The following is a 25,260-nucleotide window of genomic DNA, read 5'->3' as shown; positions in this document are numbered from 1 at the left end:
ACCTGCGTCCTCTCTAGCAGCCAGCAGGGGGCGACTTAAACCTGCGTCCTCTCCAGCAGCCAGCAGGGGGCGCCTTAAACCTGCGTCCTCTCTAGCAGCCAGCAGGGGGCGACTCCAGCGGCTGCAGAAAGAAGTGTGATTGTATAGAAGTCTGTGAGAAAATGTTTCTACTTGTCAGCTGATTTATTCCCTCAGTAAACACTTTCCTGATGAGTTTCTGGTCTCAGTCGCTAGTTTCAAGTCTTCTTCAACACAGCATGATGTTCATTTAGTAAATTATGGTCCCATTTAGAGGAACAGAGACCAGGAAGCAGGGGAGGCTTTAGGGCGGGGCTACAAGCTGACTGACAACCTGTCAATCAGGATAGAGGCGACTCGTATCCGCTGCTCTGTGTATGTTTAACCAGCGCCGCTGAAAAAGTTCATCAGGAGTCGGCTGCTAATTTTTCAGGTAAGTACGTTTTGTTTTAAGCCTGTTTATCGCTAGCTAAAATTAGCATCCCAGCTAATATTATAGTTAAAGTGATTTACAGATGCACCTTGCTAACCAAGCTAGCGCCACCCTCTCGTCCAAATATGGTCATGTCTGGTTCCATAAAAACAAGATGGCGATGACCAAAATTCCAAACTGGAGGCTTCAAAAAACAAATGATGTCGCCGCGGCTATGTCCACATTCTTTTTACAGACTGTGGTCGAGATATATTCTCCTATATCGATGATATATTCTCTTATTTATCGATTAAATATTCTCCCGTATACTGATGTTATATTCGAGCTGCCATCAGACTCTGCTGGACCTTAACAACAACCAGGACAGCAGCTCTTCATGAATCCTTCACACGGTTTGAACACAGAATCCCTTCCTGAGTTCTCCGTAACGACTAAAGCCTGATTTATACTCCTGCGTAGGGTCTACATGTGTAGCTACGCCGTAGGCTATGCACGCAGCCAGGCATTTATACTTGTGCGTCCGTGTGTCCGTCAATCTGCAATTACACCCCCAAACACTAGTCTGCAGTAGCGCTACAGCGTCCACTGTGTTGACTTTTGCCGGCCGAACAGGCTAACTTCTGGTTTAGCCCTCCGCTAACGTGAATGGGGGTAAAATTGTAAACGTGCGGCTGGTGTAGCCTTTTCAAATGTTATCGGCCGAATGGATCACATTCTGATGGTGAAACGAGTCATTTCGCTCGGGTTGTGTATACATATATATTGATCCACTGTGTTACAGCCGCTAGCAAAAGTTAATTCAAAGCACGGGCACTTCCTGTCGGCTCGGAGGCATTGCGAGGCTACCCAGCTGACCAATCATAGAGCTTACGGTCCGCGTCGCCTTGATGTGTAGTTACATTTTTGAGGAGGTGCACGTCAGGCTACGCTGTAGGTGACGGCGTATGGGTAGGGGGCTACGCAGAGGCTACGCTGTCGATTTGACGCCGAAGTATAAATTGCACTTAATCAGTCTCTAACAAATGATAAATCAGGTTGCACTGTTTAAACTAGCGGTTTTTAGAGTCTGAAACTGTGGCCCCCTCCCCTCAGACAGGAAGAAGACGTCAGTTTTGCTCAAATCCTGGATGCCTATAGGGATCGTGATTACGTTAGATGACAGAATTAAGCTCCCACTTTGAAAAACCTCTGGCGTAAACTTAAGGTTAACGTTTCAGCAAGTAAAGACGGTGGTGATGTGCACAGAGATAAGATGCTTGCCTTTGGTGTGGGAGACCTGGGTTCAATTCCCACTGTGAGACATCCACCATTGTGTCTCTGAGCAAGACACTTGTTTGGTTGCTTTGGATAAAAGCGTCAGCTAAATGAATAAATGTAAATGAATCGGTTGCTAGGAAACAGGAAGAAAAGCACATGTGACAAACAAAACGAGAAAGACACGAGGCAAAAGGAGACGATCAGGGTCGAACACAAAGACAGGAAGAAGGAAAAAAGAGAAGTGACGGAAGAGCAGAGGACAGAAGAAGAGAAGTAAATTATCTCTATGGTAACGGGTGAATCATTTCGACTGTTAAAGTGCTGAGGCAGCTGTTTCCGTGGAAACTGAAAACACCGGTCAGCTCTGATCAGGTCAGTGAGAGTGGATTACTGATGGGTGGCGTTCCCCATGATGATGTCAATGATGTAAAGTCACCCAGTTAAACTGTAAAATACAGGAAGGAAACCAGGCAACCTACAGGCTGCGGTGTTCATCGTGTTGGCTACGTGTTGGTGAAACACAGTGACATAAACAAAAGAACACAAGTTGTCTTTGTTATTGTTGCTAGTTTAACTGCTTAACACACAGTCAGCAAGTTTAGCTGCTTAACACACAGTCAGCAAGTTTAGCTGCTTAACACACAGTCAGCAAGTTTAGCTGCTTAACACACAGTCAGCTAGTTTAGCTACTTTATACACAGTTAGCTAGTTTAGCTACTTTATACACAGTTAGCTAGTTTAGCTACTTTATACACAGTTAGCTAGTTTAGCTACTTTATACACAGTTAGCTAGTTTAGCTACTTTATACACAGCTAGCTAGTTTAGCTACTTTATACACAGCTAGCTAGTTTAGCTACTTTATACACAGCTAGCTAGTTTAGCTACTTTATACACAGCTAGCTAGTTTAGCTACTTTATACACAGCTAGCTAGTTTAGCTACTTTATACACAGCTAGCTAGTTTAGCTACTTTATACACAGTTAGCACATTTAGTCCAGTGGGACCCAACTCTGGGGTTGGGAACCACCACCAAAGGGTCACCAGGTAAATCTGAGGGGTCGTGAGATGATTAATTGGAGAGGAAACATTAAAAAAAAAGGTTCTGATACACAAATCTGTTTTCAGTTTTTGGACTTTGGATGGTTTGCTTTGTTGAGAAATATCAGATCATTTTACCTCTTGGGGCCTTAAACATTTAAATGAAACCATGTGAGAAGTTCAGAGGGAAAATGTTTGGTGGAGCTGATAACTCAGAGACTTCTGAAACGTGACGAGACACAACAATGCACTGATTTTCTATAGTCACAAATCAAAAAGTTTGGAAACAAGGATTAAATCTTTAACACTGCGTTGTTTTTTTATAAACTCATCATGTCTTTAAAATATGATATTTTTCATGTAAATCTTAATCTGAAAGGTAAGTAGAAAATATGGCTGTCTGTAGTGCAGTAAAAAGTACATATTTCTCTTGTAGTGGGGTATAAGTTTAAAGTAGCATGAAATGGAAATACAAACATTTATAACCGCTAAAGCCTTTAATAAAAGTTTCCACAGTACAACCTCTGCGTTGCTGAACACATTCAGCTCTGTGACTTTCAGAAACAGCTTCTGAATTAAAAACTCTCCTCCCGTCTCTTAAATCTCCCTGATGTCAGTTACCGTCCTCCCTCCTCCGTCACATTCACAGCTTTGCAGGGAGACGGCCTATAAAACGCTCTGTTTAGAGCTCGGGAGGATTTTGGGACGTAGCGGCACGTTTCCTCTGCTGCTCGCTCCAAACACACATCTATCTTTGTGTTGTTCAACATGAAGAAAGGAAAGTTTCAGAGAGCAGAACGGAAGATTTCAGGTGATTTTCACATTTACAAGAGGAACGTTTTACTGCCAGAGTCACCCAGACACACTGGGCTTTAATCCTGCTCAGCTCATGCAGAGTGAGATCTGCGACACAGCTGGTCCACCACTGCTTCAGCCTCATTAATAATGTGCGTGTGTTTCCTTCAGTCTGACTGCGGTCTCTTTGTTTCCCCTCACAAACTGAAGTCTAAAAGCATCCGGCACTTTCCTTCAGTACAAGTCAAAGTCCTGCATTTAAAGCTGCACTGCAGCAGATAAATCTGCTGGAAAATGTTCCTTAGGTTGAAAAACAAAAGTTTCTCCTCAGTGAGATGAGAACAGTTTCAAAGAGCTCATCAAAAGTTTGTTCACTCGCCTCCCAAACAGCTTGATGTCGGAGATAAAAGGTGTCTACAGTCGTGTTTCTATCTTATTGTCAAGCGAATTTTAAGCAAACCTTTGAACGTCGCAAAAAAGGAAAAAGAAAATGTGAATTAGTAGCGTTTCCATCAGCTGGTTGGAGCGAATAAACTCGGCTACACAAAGTCAAAGTGTAGTTTCATCAGAAGGTGACATGATAAATGGCTGTAATAAACAAGAAGTAAAGGCTTCAAACCAGAGACAAAACTAGTCCCATAGACCTGAGGACCGAGGAGACAGGTCTTCAGAAATGAGTTTCAACTGGGCAAGTTGTTACCAGCTATGTTGCCACATTAGGTGAATATTTAGAAAGACACTAACAGCGGAAACAGCTGATCAGTCGTGAGGGAAATGTTCGCAACGTCAGAACGTTTTTGGCAAAGGGGTTTCCATCTCACATTTAGTGCATTAACTCTTTTTCCAAAATGGAAGTATAAATAGAATTTGGCCGTTTCAGCCATACTTCAAAATTTTTTAGATGGAAACACGACTAGTCATAGGACCCCCTACACTGGACTGTAGGACAGAGAGATGGACTCAATACACTGAACATGAATCTGATGATTAACCCAGGAGACGCGTGAATATACACACACACACACACACACAATATATATTTACACACACACACACACACACACACACACACAGAGACTGTTTTTAGTGAAATTGGTAACGCTACCTACATAAGTAAAGATTTTAAACCCAAACTAGGACCTTTTCCTAAAACTAACCAAAGTGTGACGTTTCACGTTAACCACTAGTTGAAAGTATTTGACGGGAAACCAAAATATCCGAGTTCCTAGTCAGCTACCCCGAGCATCAACAGTAGTGAAAACTGTAGTTCTGTCCAACCTCTATCGGTGGGCATGTTGCTGCGGTGTTTGTATTTTAAAAATACCGCGTAATGTGTTGTTTTCAAGTGGTATTGCTAACAATAGCTAGAGGTGTCCATCCGACTCCTGATTTCCGAGGTAAAAGCAGTGTTATAGCTGCTAACTTGACCGCGGAGCCTTACACGTGCTAAGATGACTCCAAAGGATACCGAGGGCGTTAAAAAGCGACGCCAAGAGGTCTCGACCGAGTGTCCACATGTGACGAGTTAACAGTGAGAACTCGTTGCCTCACACGACGCTCCATGGTGCCACAAAACTGTCTTGAACTTCTCTGAGTTTCAGCGTACAATAAAGAAATAAAACCGATCAGAACGTTAAAAGCAGCTGTTTGTGTGCTTCACAGGAAGCCTTCAGGCCTCTCAGCAGAGTTCAGGACTCGGAGGTAAACTGACACTGATGGTTCTGCCAGGCCGGAGCCTTTTCTTCTTCAGAGGTTATATAAGAGGTGAGGACACCTCCGGAGAGGGACATTCCTCCGTCCACAAACTCCAGCAGGGTTAAAGTCAGACTGCAAACTCCTGTCAACACCACAAAACAAGTTCCAGAGATGGAAACACAGGCGTGTCCACACTCCTCAAGAGAAGAAATCTGATTTAAATCTGGGACTCCACATCTTGTATTATATATATAAAATAACGGACTCACGTGGGTTTCCCGCAGATCTTGCGATGGTACCACTGTTTGCAGTTAGTGAAATATTTCTTGTCACTGCCTTTAATCTGCTGCATGGCGCAAACATTCGGTCTGAAAGAGAAGAGAGAGGAAAAGCTTGTTTAATACTCCCGCGGTCTAAATATGCAGCCTGGAGTTATTAAAGTTATTAAAAGCTTTAATCCTGAGATCAGACGCAGCAGCAGGGTTTAGAGAACACACTGGTTAGTTAAAGCGTTCATACATTAAAGTGTTCAGAGGTTAAGAGGTCAACACACAGATGTTCAAAAATCATAAACTCCTGTTGCTGCTGGAAAAACAACAACAACATCTATGAAGTCACTGATGGTTTCGATGTCTCAGACAGATCAGGAGTTAAAGCTTCATCTGCTGGTTAACAGCTGAACATCTCTGTACATCTGGATTCCTGCAGTTTCTGTTAATTAGTGACTGAATTCATTACATTCCACCTTAATATGACAAGTTTCTCTTAAGGCGGAGAGGTCACAAAGGAATACTTTCTCTCAGCCTGCAGCTCCTGTAAGTTCACAAAACCACAGAAAACCATCATGAAGTCATTATGTGTGTAGAAGATTTTATATATATATATATATATATATATATATTTTTTAGTAATAGTTATATAGTATTATAATACAACTGGACACAGAAACTGCTGATTCTTTAAAAATACAGTTTCCTGTGTGGAAATCATCAACTTCAGCTGTTTAACCCCTGAAGGTCCATCAGAACTGTTCATGTTGCTTCTTTTACTCATTTAGTTTTGATTTATTTGATTCAGGTTAAAAAGTCCTGCAGTGAAACCAGCGTGGATCAATAAAGTCTTATGGGTCACACAACATTGTCATTATCAGATTATCATGGTGATGCATTTTTGTCCCGGAGATCATGAACTCGCTGTAAAGTCGGCAGACAGAATATTATCGATAACCTGAAGTTAACACTCGTAACTGTGACGTCATCGCCGATAAATCAATCATAAAGTTCCCTGAGGTCCCAGCTGAGGGTCAGAGACCAGAACCTCCTGCAGAACATTCACTTTAACTCACCCCTGCTGCCGGCCTCTGATCCGGCTGTGCTGCAGGACCGCCTGGTACGGAGACCGGGCCACACAGACGGTCAGAACCAGGGACAGACCCAGGACCAGCACGCACACGTTCATCTTTATAAGACTGGAAGTCCTTCTGCTGCTCAGGTTCCTTCTTCTCTTTCTTGTCCGCAGACCCTCCAGGATCCGGGACGGCACGGACTTATAAACCAGAGGGGGAGGAGGGGGGAGGCGGAGAGGAGGGGCGAGACACCGGACACCAAGGAGGACTGGGGTCCTTCAGCAAAACCCAAAAACCATCTCAGATTCTGCAGACAGAAAACTAAACTATCTCCAGGATCCGGAACAGATTTATATCCGGGGGGGAGGAGGGGGGAGAAAAAAAATCTTTATCTAAAACGCATGGAAGATTTAAGTTTAAGGTTTCCTGTCATACAGAATCACACTTTAATGTATTCAAATACTCAGGAAGTAACAACAAAACAGATGGTTAAAAATTATATAGATAGATAGAAAAATAAATATACAAGTACAGAAAGCTGAGCAAATAAAATTATCATTAAATTAAAATAAGGTGAGCAAGTGGTAAGTTTCCTGGTTTTGGTGCTTTGACCCTTTTAAATTTTTGTTAAATAGAGAAAATTCATTTTTAAGTGCATTCAATGACATTTATGTGCAAAGTATTTTATTATGATGATGAAATTATTAACTAGAAATTCAATATGCTTGTTTTTCTAGATTCCTCGTAACTGGATGGATTTGACAGAGAAGAATCTATTTATGGTTCAGAGGTCATCAGAAGGATTTCCAGACATTAAGGATCGTGTCACAGAATAAAGTGCTCTGTTTCTACATTTACTTGTGTCTGCCAAGCTACAACGCTGCGTCGCCTTAAATGTTGCAAGGAATTGTGGGACAGCATCACCTCCTTTCCTGTGGTAAAGGATGCTCCAGTGTACCCTACGCTACAGGAGGTAAGAAAGGAAGCACAGAAGCTGCTTTCCTCATCACGGCCTAAATACTTCAGTTCACTCAGAACCTTCCTGAGCAAAAAGACTGTTGGACCGCAGCCCAGCAGTGTTTCCATGTTCATTTGCTGTCTTCTTCTTCTTCACAGCCTTTATTTGTTGCAGCGCCGCCTGTAGAATAATAATGTGAACATATTTGTGCTCTATAGTGCCACCTGGTGGTCAGAAACGCCACCTTTTCAATAGGTGCGTTTGATTTCATGTGGCGCTGCGCAGCGCTGACTTAACGTGATGCATGCTGGTTAGAAATTGTGTCAGACTTTCGCAGGCGCTGCAAAACGTCACCATGTCACATGACATTAAAACCTCATGGGAACAAGGCGGTTTTCTCCGGCTGCACAGTTGGAACCACCTTTTGTGTGCTCACTCAGTGACCTCAGCTCACAGTAAGCTCACGCAGGAAGAATGTGTCTGACTTGACAGCGCCGTTTTTAGACCCCGCCTCTGTAGTCGCCTTGAGCTCACGTTGGACTATGAAGTTGGCGACAGTCAGCCGCAGTCATCTCGAACGCACCTAATGTCTTCAGTCTCCTCTGGCGCCACCTCCGGGACAAACTAACCTTTTCCACCCTAAAAAACAGAGAAGTTGTCTCTTTAACTTTAATTAATTAATTAGTTTAGTTTTCGGTCAAAAAGAAGACAATTGAAGAAGGGAGGAAAGAAAGAACAATATATGCCGGCGTCGCCTCTTATCACAGACTATTTGTGATCTTCATGGACGAGATCTTGAGGCGCAGCTGGTTGGAGGCGATTATCGGTTTGGGAACCTCAGATTTTTACTCTTTGCAGATGATGTGGTTCTGTTAGTTCATCAGACCGTGACCATGCCCGCGATTCACTGGGGCGGTTTGCAGCCGAGTGTTGAGGGTTAACTCTTCATCGGAGGTTCTCTGCCGGAAACCAATAGCTTGCTCCCTCAGAGTTTTCTGCTCAAGTTCAAGTATCTCTTGCAACACCTGTCCACCCAAACACCCCACCTGGCCAAGTCTGAAGACTACATGGTCCAACATGTGAGGCGTTCAGGGACACATGCTGCTGCTTTGTCTGAGACAGAAGACGTCAGTGGCGAAAGCAGCTGATGGTTATCCGTTTGTCGCCCAACCTGAAAGACTCAAAGCATGTTCCTGGTCTCATCTCATGGTAAGCCTACACAGACATAGATAATCTTACCTTGGATGTACCTGTCCAGGTGAGTGTCCCAGTGTGATGAGACAGAACAGAGTTCAACTTCAGTTAAAGCCAGACTCCAGCTGAGATTTGATGGTTGTAACAGATTTCCTCTCAGCCGTGTCTCCTGCTGTCAGGCAGACAAACCAAGAAGTCTTTGTCCAACGCAGCAGCTGTCTCTGTCAGAACCCACATCAGTGATGCAGATCTGAGTCTCAAACACATTTTCAACATTTCAAACTGACTTCCAAATGAAGTACAGCCACTGACACGCTGTTGTTCATTTTATTAAAAGTTTCAGATGCTGTTTATAATCGCACCACTACCCCAGATGTGAACGCTCTGCCACATTCAGGTCTCTCCTGCAGAAGAGATCTTGATCTTAATGAGAGCTCCAGATTAAATGAAGGTTATATTTATGTTTTTACATGTGACGCATATCTTTCACACCTGAAATGTCTTGAAGCGTGTGCCTACGTTAGAAATCATCACGTTTCTGTCCGGCTGTATGTGAATTATTTATATTCACATCTTTGACCAGTAAATCACAAAGTAACAGCTGTCTGACTTTCTAACTGATCATACTTTTCTATTTGAACAGTCTGTCAGCTTCACTGCAGAGGGCAGATTTACTGAACTGAGCAACATGTAGAGACTGACGCCCTGATCTGATCCAGACCGTTTCCTCCTCCACCAGACAACTCGGAGACGTCAGTTTGTTTTTGAAAGAAGCTTATATGATTATGGTTTTTCACAAAAAAGAGCATTTTATTTTCCCTGCCACGTTCATGTGCCAGGAATAAAGTTCTGTACTTGAGTACAATTCGGAGGTAGTTGAGGCTTTTTACTACATTATTATAAAACAATATAATCAACAAATGCATGATGATGTATTGATTAAGATAAAACTCACAAGCTACCAGCAGAATATGAATTAAATGTATTTGGAAAAAGGCCATTCTGCATAATGAGTACTTACTTTTAATACTTTAAGTACATTTTGACGCTGCGGTACCAGAGTATGTCTGCTGTTTCCACCTCTGATCAAAGCCAGCTGTTACACAGTGCTGCGTTCAAGAGCTGGAAAACTCAAAGCTGGAGGTTAAATGAACACAAATACAGAAAGTTCCTGAATCTCTTCCAGGTGCAGGGAGTTTGTATAAATCTGTCGGGTGGTATCAGCTCCACACTGACGGGTAAATAACTCCAGCGGACAGCGTGGGAAGAGATCCGGCTCTCTAAACACTGAACGACATATGTTGAAGGTTTGTTTCTGACAGCAGCCACTTTTCAACAACCAAAACATCTGTCCATCACCTGAACTCACTTTATCAAATGACAACTTCATCAGGTTCATCAGGCTGGTGATACGGCAGGCAGAGATTTAAGAAGCAAACAAATCAAATCCAGAAACAGGCAGTCCACAAGTACACAGTCCAGGAAACCCGAGGAAACTACCACACGGAACAGCCTGACGAACTAGCAAAGACAACACTAAAACCAAATACACTGAGGAGGCAGAGATAAGGGACAGGTGAACCTAATCAGACAATCAAGGAGGACACAGACAAAAACAAAAGAGGAAGGGTTTACCAAAATAAAACAGGAAACACAAAACCAAACCCATGACAGACACATGTCTCCATGTAATGATCTATCGTCAGTGACACTTTCCCTCTCTGGAGTGTTTTGCTCAGGTTTCTCTGATCCCCTACTCTGATTACAGGAGGTTTCTCCTTCACACAATGTTAAAGGAAACCAGAAACAAGATGGCAGACGTGCAGCTAAAAACACTACCAACACAGAAACTGAACCGTGAAGGTGAGATGAAGTCAGAATTCAAATATCTCAAACAACAACAAACACATTTTATGCAAACAAGATATTATTAAAACACAATTCTGTGGAGAAACATGGACAGAGACAGAGTTTCTGCCAGCTCTTGGATTTCTGTCTGTCTTTAAAAGGAAGCTTCACTGTGAGATAAATGTGGGTGTCCTCAGCATAAAGATGAATATAGATGGAAAATATTCAGCCCTGCCCACCCGTGGAGAGAACATGTGGGCTGACCGTCTGACGTAAAAAAATAAAAGGAATGACTCTGTGAGATGAAATCATCTCTCTGAGGATGAGACACAACGAGCCGATGCAGCTGGCGAGTCGGAAACATCAGCTGAGGTCAGAGAGGAGGATCGAGGAAGCTTCATCTGCTGTTAAAGTGTTTAATATGAAATACATCAATAAGACATGAATAAATAACCATGTGGATAAACTTTGTAAAATATAAAAATGAACCAACAAAGCTGCTCAGCATCAAAGTGAGGAGTCCGTGTTAGCATTGTTAGCTAGCTCCTGTTAGCTTGGTATATTTCCATCTGAGAAACATCTTCAGAGTCACGACGCTGCCGTGGTTATTAACATGACAAGCGCTGTCCACAGTCCGGCTCCCGGACCTGAAGTACGTGAGGTAAGTCATCTACAAAACATAATTTAACTTAAAGCATCATTATGTGAGATGTGGTGTGTTGTGTGATTTGGCATCCCTACCGTTCCACGGTGTAATTCAGCGCTGCTGTAAATAAGAATACAAATGTATTTGTTCTGATTACATGACGATCAAAAACTAGCATGTCGTCAACTTTGCTAACAGCGAAAGATCAACTGCGACAACTGAGAATACCGAGCTAGCTTATTCCAGAGAGCTTATTTTGGACATCGTATACTCTCTGCTGCTTCTTATAGCTTGTAGGAGAGTCGTCTTGGTGCTGCAAAGCGTTACGCTGTTCACAGGTTTCCTGCCCGGGCTCCATTGTTAATAGTGCAGTTTCCAGCGTAAGGAGCCCGTAGTGCCTATAACAGAGTCAGTGAACCATAGAAATGATTTTAAAGCTGTTTTAAAATAAAAAATACTACATAATGTTGTTTTAAAGCATGTCAGATTTGACTTTCTTCTTGAACCTCGGTCTCCTGAGTGAAAGTCCTGAGTTTACCCGGCTCAACCATCCACCCCACCACCCACCTCCTTACACGGAATTTATCGCTCTTTATCTTTTAGTCACCTGACTTGTTCTTCCCTTAGAGTTTGCGGCCTAACAAATACCTAAATACAGGTTGTAATAAGCTGCTGTATGATGGACCTGTAGGCCCGCTTGTCTGGTCAGGACAGGCAGCACACATCACTGTTCCCATTCGCATGTTTCCAGTTGACTCACAGTTAACAGTGATGAAATCATGTACACAGCATACAGTGCTTCAGACATCACCCGGATCTTCATTAAAAGACTCATGGCCCAGACTGCAGACTGCAGACCCTGTTCACTGAGTCAGTGTTTAATGTGATCAGCTGTTGTTTAGGTTCAGACTCTGAGAAGATGGAAAATATCTGAAGGGGGATGTCATTGCTCCTGTTTGTGCTGTGAGGTAAAGTTGGACCGGCTGAACATGAGACCGCAGTCCTTTTAGTATGACGGTCTCAAACACAAAGAGGAAGTTTGAATTGGACTAGAAGAATCCTGTCATCAGTCCACGTTCAGAAGGTAGCAGACCTGAAGTTAAGGCTGACCTGCGACTCACGTTATAAGTATGATAAATGTGCACAAACTCTGCCTTATGAACGTGCTGTGGTGGAGACATTCTGTTTGTCCTTTTGTCTCCGAGATCTCAGATACAAACAAAAACAAAGTCACACAGATCGTTGGATAAAGCTGGAGTTTATAAAAAGCAGGTGACGAGCAGGAAGTGCTGCATAGACACGTTGTCCTGATTTTCAGTTTTGCAGCTTTGGTCTTTTTTGCACACACGACATCTGTTTCCTGTCCGTCCTGAAGAGGGGTCCCCGCTCCGTTGTTCAGACTGTGAAGCCCCCCGAGGCTGGTTTGTGATGTCGGGCTGGATGAATAAAGTTGACTTGACCTCTGTGCGACCTCAGCATCAGGATAAAACACCATCCTATTTCCCAGCGTTGCCACGAGAGGGGGTCTGCGACGGCAAGTGGGGGTCTGCGACGGCGAGTGGCAGCAGTAATGTTCATCTACAGCAGAAGAAGAAGCAGGTAGCACAATGTGGCCATCAGCCTTCATCATATTTTCTTTTCCAATTCGCCAAATGTTCCACAGAAGCTGCTGTGATGTGATGTGACGTGAGGAATCTCCGGGTTGCCCTTCAGGGTGGACGCGGCTCTTTACAGCCGGTTGTACCTTTTTCACAGGGCGCTGCTGCTGCAGTTTAAAGTGATGCAGTCCGTTCACAGCGTCTGAAACCTGCTCTCTGTGTTCAGCCGCTGGTCTCAGCTGCCTCTGCAGGGCAAAGCATCAATAATGATCATCATTCACCTTCACTTTCTTTTTTTGAGAGTCATTCTAGGAAGCTCCGAAATCAGAGCGCCGTCTGCTGCTGGAATGAACTGAAGACAAGTTTAACAATGATGCAGTTATGTAAAGTTTCTTTTAAAGATTCACTTCATCGTTCATATATTTCAGGTCCAGACTGAACTCTGGGTAATATTGTCAACAGAGACCCAACAGTTCCCGGCGTGAACACTCGGCCACAGAGGCAAAGAAAACTCCTTTTAACAGGCAGAAGCTTTGAGGAGAACCTGGTCCCAGGAGGGGGGCGGCCACCCTGGTCCAGGGGGGAGAGAACACAGTAGCACAATGCAGGTTTTCAGGTAGGTAAAGGTAAAACACAATTTGCAGATCTCACTTAGACTTTTCAGCAGAACTCTAATGCACATGTCCTCCACACTGGTAAACACAGTCAAACACAAATCGAGAACACGTGTCATTGGTTAAACACAACCACTCAAAATTGATTTCGCTCGTTTCAAATCACGTGACACAACCAGTATAATCCAGTTCAGAGAGCAGACAGGTTGTTGAAGGTGGGACGGAGAAAGTCTAAGAATGGATGGAAGAAACAACGTGAGAGGACGAGTGGCCCTGAACTGTGGGCTTCCCCTTTGTTTACAGTCCTGACTGCTCAGAAGATTTCGACTGACTGCAGGTTCATATCAGCAAAGAACAAGAATTACAGTATCACAGAAACAAAGGACACGTTTGTGAGATGCAGGGTACAGTACTGTAAAAATAGGAGAGTGAAGAACAAAAAAAAAAAGCAAAGCAGAGTCTAATTTCAGATAAATTTTGAGCTGCGATGATAGAACATGTTTTCAAAAGATGACGGAAAAATCTGAATATTTGTTTTGAGATTAAAAATGTCCTTCTCCCTGAGAACTACGTGTTTTCCATTTTTTGGTGTATTTTTTTACTGACTGCTTGATAGTGTTCATCATTTTGATCGCGTTGTTTAAGATTTTAGAGCAGCGTTTGCTTCTGATCACAGGTAAATCTGTTTTGAGGCGAAAGTTTCATTTTGCACGAGGAGGTTCTGTGTTTAATGTTTTCAGAAAATGGAGCAAGGTATCAGAAACTGCAGGACGAGCTGGAACATGGAGGCAGCCACAGATGCAGAAGCACCTGCAGAGGGGGACAGAAGGAGCGAGGTGAGAACATGAAAACCCACTGACTCTACCTGAAGTTATGTTAGCTAACGGCTGACGGCTTCAGAGGGGGGCTGAATCCTCCCCCCTCTGACCCTCCGGGACCTTTTCCACTTGTAAAACTGTTAACAGGAGGAACATTTCTAAGTGTACCCTCCTGGACCTCGTGCTGCGCAAAACAGTCGGTAAACCAGGTCCACCACCTTGGACTTCAACACAGCCACACCAACACCTCCCCCCTCACACGGACACATGCCACCCCCGCCCCCACCCGCCCGTCTGTCTCGTGCAGCCAGGTGAAGAGACTGCACCGGGACAAAGCTGCAGGGCCGGACGGTATCGGGGCAAGTGGTGGGGACATAAGGACCACCAGGATCTAGAGACGTGACAAAGCACGAGAATGAGAGGAGAAGATTTTATAAATAAATATGAAATGCTAGAATATATGAGCGGGGGGTCTGGGGGCATTAAACACTTTGTTTCCTGCATTCTGAAGACATTTTCTGCACACACTTATGGAGGAAATGTCTTTATTTATACAAAGGGAAGCAGAACACAGCTGGCAGGTGACAGTTCCAAACTATAACAGTATAACAGAATGTACAGCAGTAATCAGCTGCTTGTTTTTTAAGCTTAAGTTACTTTTTTGGGACACATTTGTTTCTTCTACTTTTAAATTGCATAGCACGTTTTCTTGTGGTGCAAATAAACCGTTGGTGCGAGCTGTTTTACAGAACACGTTCTACGCCACCTCTTCAACCTTATCCTGAACCAGGAGAAGGTCCCAGAGCCGGGGAAGACTTCCTGCCTTGTTCTGGTACCAAAGAAGTCCTCTCATCTGCTCTCAACCATTACAGACCAGTGGCATTAATGTCACACGAAGTCCCAGAGAGACTGTAGCTGATCTCAGGTGACCCCCTCCCTGGACTGCCTGACGCCCTGAGGTGGAGGATGCCCTCGTCTACCTGCTCCAGCGAGCACCTTTCACCTGGACTGGTCTGGTGAGCTCTGAGGATCCTGTTCTTTGACCTCCCCGGTGTCTGTAGCACTGCAGGCAGAGACCTCCAGCTCCTCCTGGTTACTGACCGATAGACCACAGTCTGGACTATCACCGTCCCTCTTTACACCTCAGACCTCCAGGACATCTCAGAGTCCATGAAGACATTCAACCTGCCAGCAGAGGACGAAGTATTCAGATTCTTTACTTAAGTAAAAGTACTAATACCACACTGTAAAAGTACTCTGTCACATGTAGTAAAATAAAGTCCTGCATTTAAAATGTTACTAAAAGTGTGCGAGTATAATCCAGAAAATATACTTAAAGTATTAAAAGTAAAAGTACTCAGTGTCCTGTGACATGCAGGATTTTACTGCTGTAGCTGTTTGAGGTTGAACTATTTTGTATCAGACTGATGATTCTTTTCTTTCTGGATCAATCAGCTGATTATTTTCTCCATTAATTGATTGTAACCCTTCTGTAAATAGTGAGAAATGTTGTCCCAGTTGCTCAGAGCCCAGAGAGACTCCTTCACAGTGTTTGTTCTGTCAGTCCAAACCTCAAACTGATCAAAAACACGTTAAAAATAATCAAAAGGAAAAGCAGCAAATCTTCACATGAAGTGTTTTTACATGAAAAATGACTTCGACCATTAAAAAAGGTCATTTTCTGTTAACTGACTAATAGTTCCAGCTGTACCTGTTTAAGCTGTTGGAGTTTAATTTATAACTAAACATCTTTTATAAACTCTTCGTGTGTAAAACTCTGACTTTGTAAAGTAACTGAAGCTGTCAGATAAATGTGGTGAAGTAAAAAGTCCAACATCTCCCTCTGAGACGGAGCAGGAGGAGAAAACACTCAAGTAAAGTACAAATACCTCTAATGTGTACTAAAGTACAGAACTTGAGTAAATGTACTTGGTTGCTTTTCACCACTGCAACCTGCTGGAAGTCAGAGTTTCTCTCCAGCAGACTGAGAGGAACCAGGCGGACATGTTTTTTAAAATAATCTCTGATGACCCAAACTGGACCTGAACCCGCCTCAGTCCAACTCCAGTGAACCCGCCCCCATTACAGATGCAGAGAGCCGCTGGAGGCCGATGACGGGGGGAGAATATAAAACAAAGCAGATGTTAATGATCAGTAATTATCCTCCTGGAGCTGAGCTCAGATCAGACAGACAGTAAAACACTCAGCAGGTCGACAGGAAGCTGCTGAACGAGCGTCTGTCTGCTTCCTGCTTTGTGTTTCATCGTGAAACTACAACGTGACATTAATCTAAAAAAAACAAACGCTGTGACGGTTCAGTTCACTCTTGGGTTCACGGGGAAGTGTGCGAGCAGGAAGAAGACAGTTAGTACATTTACTCGAGTACTGTCTTTAAGTACAAAATTGTGGTGCTTTACTTGAGTATTTCCATTTTTGTGACTTTCTGCTTCACTACATTTGTCTGATGTGTCCAGTGAAAACTTCTCCCTGGCAACTCTGCCAGTATTACTACCTTATTAACTACTACTACTTCTGTTATACTGTTAAATACAGTACATGTCCACACTCCTTTATATTGAGATTTGTATATTTTGTTATTTTTTTTATACTTTATTATTTCTGCTCCTTTAATAACGTGACGTGCGTCTGTAACAAAAGAATTTCCCCTCGAGGATCAATAAAGTTTTTCTGATTCTGACGTCTCTCCTAATGTGGCGATTTTGAACGTGAATTTTTCAGATAATGTAAATAAACTATTAAAACTGACCAGAGATCAGCTGGTCTAACAGGAAGTCGCTGCTCTTCACGTCCCGCATGCCTGTTTGCCACAGACCTCCTGTGTGTTTGTTGTGTTTTATCTTAGTGATGTAAACTGAAGCAAACTGTGACGCTGCAGTTTCCAGTTGGGGAGGAAATAAATTACCAATCAATCTATTCAACTGAAGAACACAACAACAAGGACGATTAAGACCACAGGGTCAGACACGTGGGTATATAAAAACTGAAATAAATAATAATAAAAGTTCAAGTTGCCTCATGTGCAGAGCTGAGCAGAGGAACGTCAGAGGGAGGGAATGAAGGGGAATTCACCTCTTTTAGGTTTGACTGAAGCAGGAACCTGAAGGCAGCATCTTGGTCATGATGGTGCAGTGGATAAGACACGCGACTTTGGTGTGAGAGACCTGGGGTCAATCTCCCACTGTGACCGTCCACCAATGTGTCCCTGAGCAAGACGTTTAACCCCTCGTTGCTCCAGAGACGTGTAATTGTAAGTTACATGTTTGGTTAAAAGAGTCAGCTAAATGGATAAATGTAAATGTTAGATTCAGCTTGCAGGAGGTGAGTCAGCAGCCTTCTGCACATGTTCAGTTAGTTTGGTCTAACAAACTTTATTCACCAGTTCTTTATTCTAACAGAGACAAAATCAAATTATCAACAAGCAAAAAGACAAATATATTGAACACTGGAAATTAAATTCCAACTGACCCTAAAAAGAGAATTCACACGGACAAATTAACTGAGCACAATAAAATGTCCTAAACTAAGAAAACTGTTGACAACATACAGACTGAGTGAACACAACCTGGCCATAGAAAAGGGTCGCCACAGACAGAGCTGGCTACCACAAGAGGAGAGACTCAGAGGACAGGTAGAAATTCAGAGGACAGGTAGAGACACAGGAGAGGTAGAGACAAGTAGAGACAGAGCTGCACTTTCTAACCTCATGCCCCAAATATAAAACACTAAGACAAAAACACTTTGCAAACATTTCCCAAATATACCCCGAATCAAATTCATATCAGACACACAGAAACTCCGTTATTTACTGGAAGAAATGCCTGAATGTCAAATAATTGCTGCAAAATATGCAACCAGTGGAAATTGTACTAATGTTCAAATTATTATTATTTTGATATTTTAGTAATTGTTTTGTTTTTAAATCTCACATCTGATACAGATAACGTTTTTAAATTAATTAATAATTATTATTATTTGTCTATTAATACACACACTCATTTACGGTTTTATGTATTTTATTTAAATTTTTAATATATTTTAATTTTTTTTAAATACACAGTTTTATTTATTTACTTTTATTTTTAATATTTTTACGGAATTTATATTTTATATATATTTTTTTTTATTAACACCTACAAACACAACTTTTACCGTTTTATTTACTTATTTAATGAAATTAATTGTTCTTATGTAATTTACACGCAGCTTTGGGAATGCTGTTATACATTCATACCAATGAAGCTGATTTGAATTGAACTGATTTGATTATGTGTTTTACACTTTCAGGCTGAGAGAAGGAAACCAGCAGATACATGAAAAAGTAAAAACTGACTGAATAAAACATTGTGTTTATATGTTTAGCTGCTTTCTGTTTAGTTCAAAGGTCAGCTTATTATGAATATATAATAGTGAAACACTGACAGGAAACATGTACTGCACGACGAGTACTTTTTACGTACATTTAGTTGATAATACATACTTTTACTTAATTCATGTGTTCAATGCAGAACTTAACTTGTAGTGGAGTATTTTCTTTTAAAAGTAGTAATACTTCTTCCACCGCTGGGCACAACGACCGGCCCTGGCAGTGAAAGACACCGTCTGCAAACTGGAAACTCTCCAGAAACACAACCTCTGAACTGCGCGTGTGCAGCAGATGGCCTGTAACACACAGAGCTGCTTTGTGTTCAGGAACAGCTCAGGTTTCCAGCAGATGTTCTCAGAGGTCAAAGGTCAAAGAGCAGCTTTCACCCACTGATGTGCAGAGCACACACAGTTTCTGTTGTCTCAGATCAGAGGTGAAACTCTGAAAGCTTCGTGTTCAGCCTCTCGTGCTTCTTTTGAACAAAAGTTGATTATGTTTCACAGTCACATTTGTTTCTTCTATATTTTAATTGCACTGCATGTTTTCATAATGTGCAAATAAACCTGTCTAAAGGCATTTTCATTTGTTATCTAACTGCAAACTGTATATTCAGAACAGTTTTTAACAAATTAACAAAATGTTTTTAAAAAGTAGTGGGGACATGTCCCCGCCGTCCCCAGTGTAAATGACACCAATGAGAATCAGGTACATTCTGTCACACGAGGACTTTGCCTCGGCACATCGGTGCTCAACAGGACACATGAAGTATCCAAAATGAACAGTAAAATATACAGGATAAAAATAAGCGACTACACGTTGTCAGAATCTGTCACGTAGATTTTCTCTACGTGTCTGTCAGACTGATGAAGTTGACCAGAGCCTGAAACCGGAGACATGGAAAGTCCTGTGAGTGCTGCCTGCACGACCGGTGAGATGGGAGGAATATAGAAGCATAAGGGAGCATTATTTAGACAAATCCCATCTACTAATACCGGATTTCAAAGAACTTCAGGATACCAATCAATTACGAATGATCCCTGGAGGACGGACGTATGTGTCCCTGCGTCCAACCTGAGGGACGGCCATGGACTCGGCCAACTTAACGTTGGCTGCATGGCAGGTTACATCTGGTTACTTCCTGTTTGTAGTTTACATTCTACCTGTATTTAGTATTTTTGTTTATCACTGCTAAACCGAACAGTTATGACTGAATTCATTCTTATTCACATCTAAACTTTTAGATTTTTGCTGCAAACTGCTTTGGTTGAACTTGAACCTTCATGTCAATAAAGCACACTGATCACGAACTGAACGGATTTCTGTTGTGATGTGGGTGAGAATCTGTGGCCTGTCTCACGGGAACATCAACGTTTACACCTCTAATGTTTTTTATTATGCCGTCTTTTTCTTTTCTGCATCGCGGCTCTGTTTACACAGTAAAAGCTGTAAATTCTGTGACTCTTATGTGCTGCTGGAGCCGACGTGTTCTGTACAGAGTCGGTGCGTCACTTTACTTCAAACCCGAGCCGGAGCCGACACTGAAAGTGCTTCCACAGTCTGCAGTTATGCTGACTGCATGCTGAACATGTTGACTCTCTGGTTTGGACAGACTCAGGTTACCTCTGCAGGTGTGTGCTACTGTTTGTACGACGTTTTACAAAATCATAGTGAGGACTCAAGAAATGTTCCACAGCGACTGAGAAAAACTGCAAACTGGGTTTCCTGGCCTGAACATCCATCAGCACAACTATAATAATAATAATACTATGTCGTGCTTGGACACATAATAAAAGTCAAATGTTTTGCTGTTGTTGAAGTCAGAGCGCCACCTGCTGCTCAGAGGAACACATCACATGAAACACTGGAGTCAAAACCAGAAACCAAATAAACTGACTGAATATACCATAAATATATATTTATACACTGCTGTTTTCTGTAACATTACAGAGACTTTGACCTCCTGCAGGACCTTTTACAAACTTAGTTTATATATTTCTACCGAACTTAAAGAATCCAGGACTTCATCACCTGAAAGAAATAAAGTACAACAAAGAAAATAAACTGACCTGAGGAGCAGAAAATCAGCTGGTGAACTCCTGATGGATTCAACAGCTTCATCTATCTCGATCTTTACAGTGGTGTGAAAAAGTGATTCCCCCCTAAACCTAATAACTGGTTGGGGCCCGCTAAGGAACTTTAGCCCACTCATCTTTGCAGAATTGTTGTATTTCAGCCACATTGGAGGATTTTCGAGCCTTAACTGCTTTTTTAAGGTCATGCCACAACATCTCGATCTGATTCAGGTCAGGACTTTGACTAAAGCACTCCCAAGTCTTCATTTTGTTTTTCTTAAGCCATTCAGTGGTGTGTTTTGGATCATTGTCCTGCTGCAGAACCCAAGTGCACGTCAGCTTGAGGTCACAAACAGATGGCTGGACATTCTCCTTCAGGATTTTTTGGTAGACAGCAGAATTCATGCTTCCATTTACCACAGCAAGTCTTCCAGGTCCTGAAGCAGCAAAACAGCCCCACACCATCACAACCACCATATTGTACTGCTGGTATGATATTCCTTTTCTGAAACGCCAGATGTAACGGGACACACACCTTCCAAAAAGTTCAACTTTTGTCTCGTCAGTCCACAGAGTGTTTTCCCAAAGGTCTTCATCAAGATGTCTTCTGGCAAAACTGAGACGAGCCTTTATGTTCTTTTTGCTCGGCAGTGGTTTTCGTCTTGGAACTCTGCTCGGCCGTTTCTGCCTGGTCTCTTTCTTGTGGTGGAGTCATGAACACTGACCTTAACTGAGGCCAGTGAAGCCTGTAGCTCTTTGGATGTTGTTGTGGGGATTTTGTGACCTCTTGGATGAATCGTTGCTGCGCTCTTGGGCAAATTTTGGTCGGCCGGCCACTCCTGGGAAGGTTCACCACTGTTTTCACCCTTTGTGGATAACAGCTCTCACTGTGGTTTACTGGAATCCCAAAGCTTTAGAAATGGCTTTATAACCTTTTCCAGACTGATAAAACTCAATTACTCTGTTTCTCATTTGTTCCTGAATTTCTTTGGATCGCAGCATGATGTCCACCTTTTGAGGATCTTTTGGTCTACTTCACTTTGTCAGGCAGGTCCTATTTAAGAGATTTCTTGATTGAGAACAGGTGTGGCAGTAATCGGGACTGGGTGTGGCTAGAGGAGTTGAACTCAGTTTTCCAAACATGTGATAAACCACAGTTGATTTATGTTTTAAAAGGGGGGCCATCACTTTTTCACACAGGGCTATGTAGGTTAGGATTTTTTCCCCCCTTAATAATATAAACCTTCATTTAAAAACTCAATTTGTTTGACCAACATGCAAAAAAAAAAAAGAAGCCAGGAGGGGGGGCATTTTTCCACACCTCCATATATATATATATATATATATATTCAATTCCCCATTGTGACCCATCTACAAATGTGTCCCTGAGGAAGACACTTACAACCCCTAGTTGTTCTAGAGGCCTGTGACCTCAATTGTAAGTCGCTTTGGATAAAAGCCTCAGCTAAATGAATAAAAATGTAAAAATATATATATTAATGAAGGAATACAGGGCAGCTGGTCATCAGTTGATCCTACAATGAAATAATCATATGGAAATAATGAACAATGAATATATATAGTCAACAACAATGACAACTCCTTCATTTAATTGTTAATTTTACATCTGAAAATGTCTGTTTGGGTGACATTCAGAGTTCATCAGCTGATTTTCTGCTCCTCAGATCATAAATGTCTCTGAAGTGTTTTAAGATTTTTATCCTTTCACACAAGAAAGAAGGAAAGAAAGAAAGAAAGAAAGAAAGAAAGAAAGAGGAAGTCTGGCCTGAATCATCTGAACTATAAACAGAAAGCCAACAGCGCCACCCAGCGACGACATAAGCATGCGCAGCTTCCTGTTTCCCGTGTGTCACCTTCATTCCTGTCCGGACAACAACAACAACAACGTGTGTGAGCAGCAGAGCGGTCGACATGTTCTCCTGTCTGAAAGGTAAAGTCGGGGAGGTTTTGTTACCTGGAGATGAATTCTTCTTTGAGGCCGACGACACCATCTCTCTGACGGAGCACGTGAAGCGGGAGAAGGTGGTGTGTGGTCCGGGTCTGCGGCGGAGCGGAGACCGGCTGGTGGTGTGTAAAAGCGGGGTCCTCAGACACAAACAGCCCAACATGTTCTGGATGGACTCTCAGCAGAGGAGGGTGAGACTTCAGAGACGGGGGCTCCCTGGGACCACTTTAGAAACGTTTTACTGTCACTATTTACAGTAGCTTCTGCTTCACGCAGGACTCCATTTAGAAAACAAGCAATTTAAGATTTTCTCTCTTGTCAGCACACCTACACGCCTTCTGTGGCAGAACTTTAGACTGAATTAAAGTCCTTGTGGATCGGTCGGGATTACGGCTCAAAGATATTGTTAGAAAGTCTCGCACTGAGCTCTTAAAGTTGAACTTCTTTGATCAAGTCCGCTGTTTAAATCCGTCTCCGAGCTCGCTGAAGCGCGCTGCGCTTTACGGCAGCGAGCAGCGGGAACCAGTCTGAACATTTTAGATTAATCAGTAATAACGTGCCGCTCGGTGAATAAAGTGTACGCCGAATTACTCACAACACCCAGCCCCATGACGAGGGGAATTCTTTTTTTTCTGACAATAAAACACATCGAGCCAAATTAGTTTGAATTCTAAATTGCCTTCTGTTTGAATGCAGTTCAGCAGATTTCCCAGTAAAAGGCTGTGACTTTAGTGCTAAATATAAAACACAGCAGATGGTAACAAAGTTTGGTCCGGAGCAGTGCATGCTGGGAGTTGAGTCTGTGCTTCTCTGTCCTCAGTATGTCCCCGCTAAAGGAGAGACCGTCATCGGCATCGTGACGGTCAAATCAGGAGACGTCTTCAAGGTGGACTTTGGAGGAAGTGAGCAGGCGTCTCTGTCCTACCTGGCGTTTGAGGGGGCCACCAAGAGGAACCGGCCCAACGTCCAGGTGAGACCCTGAGGACCGACTGTGTTACCTGTGCAGGTGTTTAACCCCTCCCCCTTCTCTCTGTGTGACCTGTGCAGGTGTTTAACCCCTCCCCCTCTCTCTGTGTGACCTGTGCGGGTGTTTAACCCCTCCCCCCTCTCTCTGTGTGACCTGTGCGGGTGTTTAACCCCTCCCCCTTCTCTCTGTGTGACCTGTGCAGGTGTTTAACCCCTCCCCCTTCTCTCTGTGTGACCTGTGCGGGTGTTTAACCCCTCCCCCTTCTCTCTGTGTTACCTGGGCAGGTGGGGGACCTGGTGTTCGCTCAGTTCATCATAGCCAATAAGGACATGGAGCCGGAGCTGGTGTGTATGGACAGTTCAGGACGAGCCAATGGGATGGGCGTGTTTGGCGGCGGCGGTCTGCTCTTCACGGTCTCTCTGGGACTGGTCAGAAGGTAGGAACAGCGTGTCGGTGTCGCGGTCCTCGGACTGGATGGCCCGTACTGACCCCTCTGCCCCCCCTCAGGCTGCTGGCCCCCCGCAGCGAGGTCCGGTCCGACCTGCAGCAGCTGTTCCCCTGCGAGCTGGTGGTCGGGATGAACGGGCGCCTGTGGGTCAAGTCCTCCAGCGTCCAGCAGACGCTCGTCATCGCGAACCTGCTGCAGAGCTGCGACACCATGACGGACCAGCAGAGGCGGCAGCTGTTCAAGAGGGTGGCACAGGGGGCGCTGTAGACCACATCGGACCACGTGCTCCCAGGATGGAGCAGGTTCTGTCTCCTCGGGTCTGAAACTGATCCTCCATCAGGTTTAAAGTCTGCTGGTGTTTATGGAGCCCAAAGGGGTAAACAAATGAGACGCTGTGATTGGCTCTCTGCTCGCGGGATGAAACGGGACATTTTTAAAGAAGAGAAGAAGGATGAAACGTTAAATTTTATTATTTAATATCAAAGCTTCTCCATTTTTGGATCATCGTCTTTGATTTTATTTTAGCTGCACGTTTTGTCTTCTCATCTCAGAAAATAAAATTTGAAGGAATCAAAGTCAAAAGTCTGAATTTATGTCTGAGACTGAAGTTCGTTTTCTTTGTTGCATATATATATATATATATATGGTTGGTCAGTCTTTTTATTTCATCTTTTTTACACGTTATGTGCTTTTATTCCACGTATACCTCCTGGCTGTTGCTCGCTGTGTGTACAGGACGGCGCGCGCTGTCCTCTTCTCCAATTATGAAACCTAATAACCACAATCTGAGCTACCATACTGTAAATGTACCTGTGGGATTTTAATGCAGCTAATGAGAAATATGCAAAACACATCGATAAGAATATGGAACAGTTGGGAAAGCCGTGGTAACTTATGTGCCACCGCTTTGGTGAAACAGAGTAGCGGATAGATTAAGCCGGGATCTCTGGAAAATCCAACAAAGCGGAAATTTGTCTCTAAACCCGCGTCACATTTCCTCTCGTATACATGACGATCGGTTGTTCAGGTTAAACGTGGCCAAGGCTTCAAATAATGAGTCTTTAAAAGAACCGCCTGTCAGCCAAAACCTCACATTTCCCACGGCCCTGAACGCCCCGGTTCCAACAGGTTTTTCTCCTCTCAGGCCCCGTCCTCCTGGCAGGAC

The 25,260-nt window shown here is 43.3% G+C and overlaps 2 protein-coding genes and 1 long non-coding RNA gene across 3 annotated transcripts; 1 reads left to right on the top strand and 2 right to left on the bottom strand.

The window, feature by feature from the left end:
* Positions 1 to 5,506: 5,506 nt before the first annotated feature.
* LOC123967273 (transforming growth factor-beta-induced protein ig-h3-like) lies at positions 5,507 to 10,030 on the bottom strand (the record flags this gene model as incomplete). Its single annotated transcript, XM_046043334.1, is given in 4 exon segments — positions 5,507 to 5,605; positions 6,583 to 8,179; positions 8,780 to 8,955; positions 9,756 to 10,030. Coding segments are annotated over 2 exon segments (212 nt in total), but the record flags the coding sequence as incomplete, so codon positions are not given.
* Positions 10,031 to 14,789: 4,759 nt separating this feature from the next.
* Positions 14,790 to 17,778, bottom strand: LOC123967274. The gene is made up of 2 exons (XR_006824222.1): positions 17,349 to 17,778; positions 14,790 to 15,443 (listed from the first exon to the last, which is right to left on the bottom strand). It is a non-coding gene; the product is annotated as an uncharacterized LOC123967274 (long non-coding RNA).
* A 4,796-nt stretch (positions 17,779 to 22,574) lies between these two features.
* On the top strand, positions 22,575 to 24,677 carry LOC123967272 (exosome complex component RRP40-like). Its single transcript, XM_046043333.1, has 4 exons — positions 22,575 to 22,871; positions 23,501 to 23,650; positions 23,932 to 24,083; positions 24,155 to 24,677. Exons 1-4 carry the CDS (start codon positions 22,647 to 22,649, stop codon positions 24,360 to 24,362), a joined length of 735 nt encoding a protein of 244 aa, XP_045899289.1. The 5' UTR covers positions 22,575 to 22,646; the 3' UTR covers positions 24,363 to 24,677.
* The last annotated feature ends 583 nt before the right edge of the window (positions 24,678 to 25,260 follow it).

This window comes from Micropterus dolomieu, unplaced genomic scaffold (assembly GCF_021292245.1).
Source record: "Micropterus dolomieu isolate WLL.071019.BEF.003 ecotype Adirondacks unplaced genomic scaffold, ASM2129224v1 scaffold_204, whole genome shotgun sequence".
NCBI lineage: Eukaryota > Metazoa > Chordata > Actinopteri > Centrarchiformes > Centrarchidae > Micropterus > Micropterus dolomieu.
The sequence above is the reverse complement of the archived record's forward strand: the minus strand, read 5'-3'. Positions and strand labels throughout refer to the sequence as shown.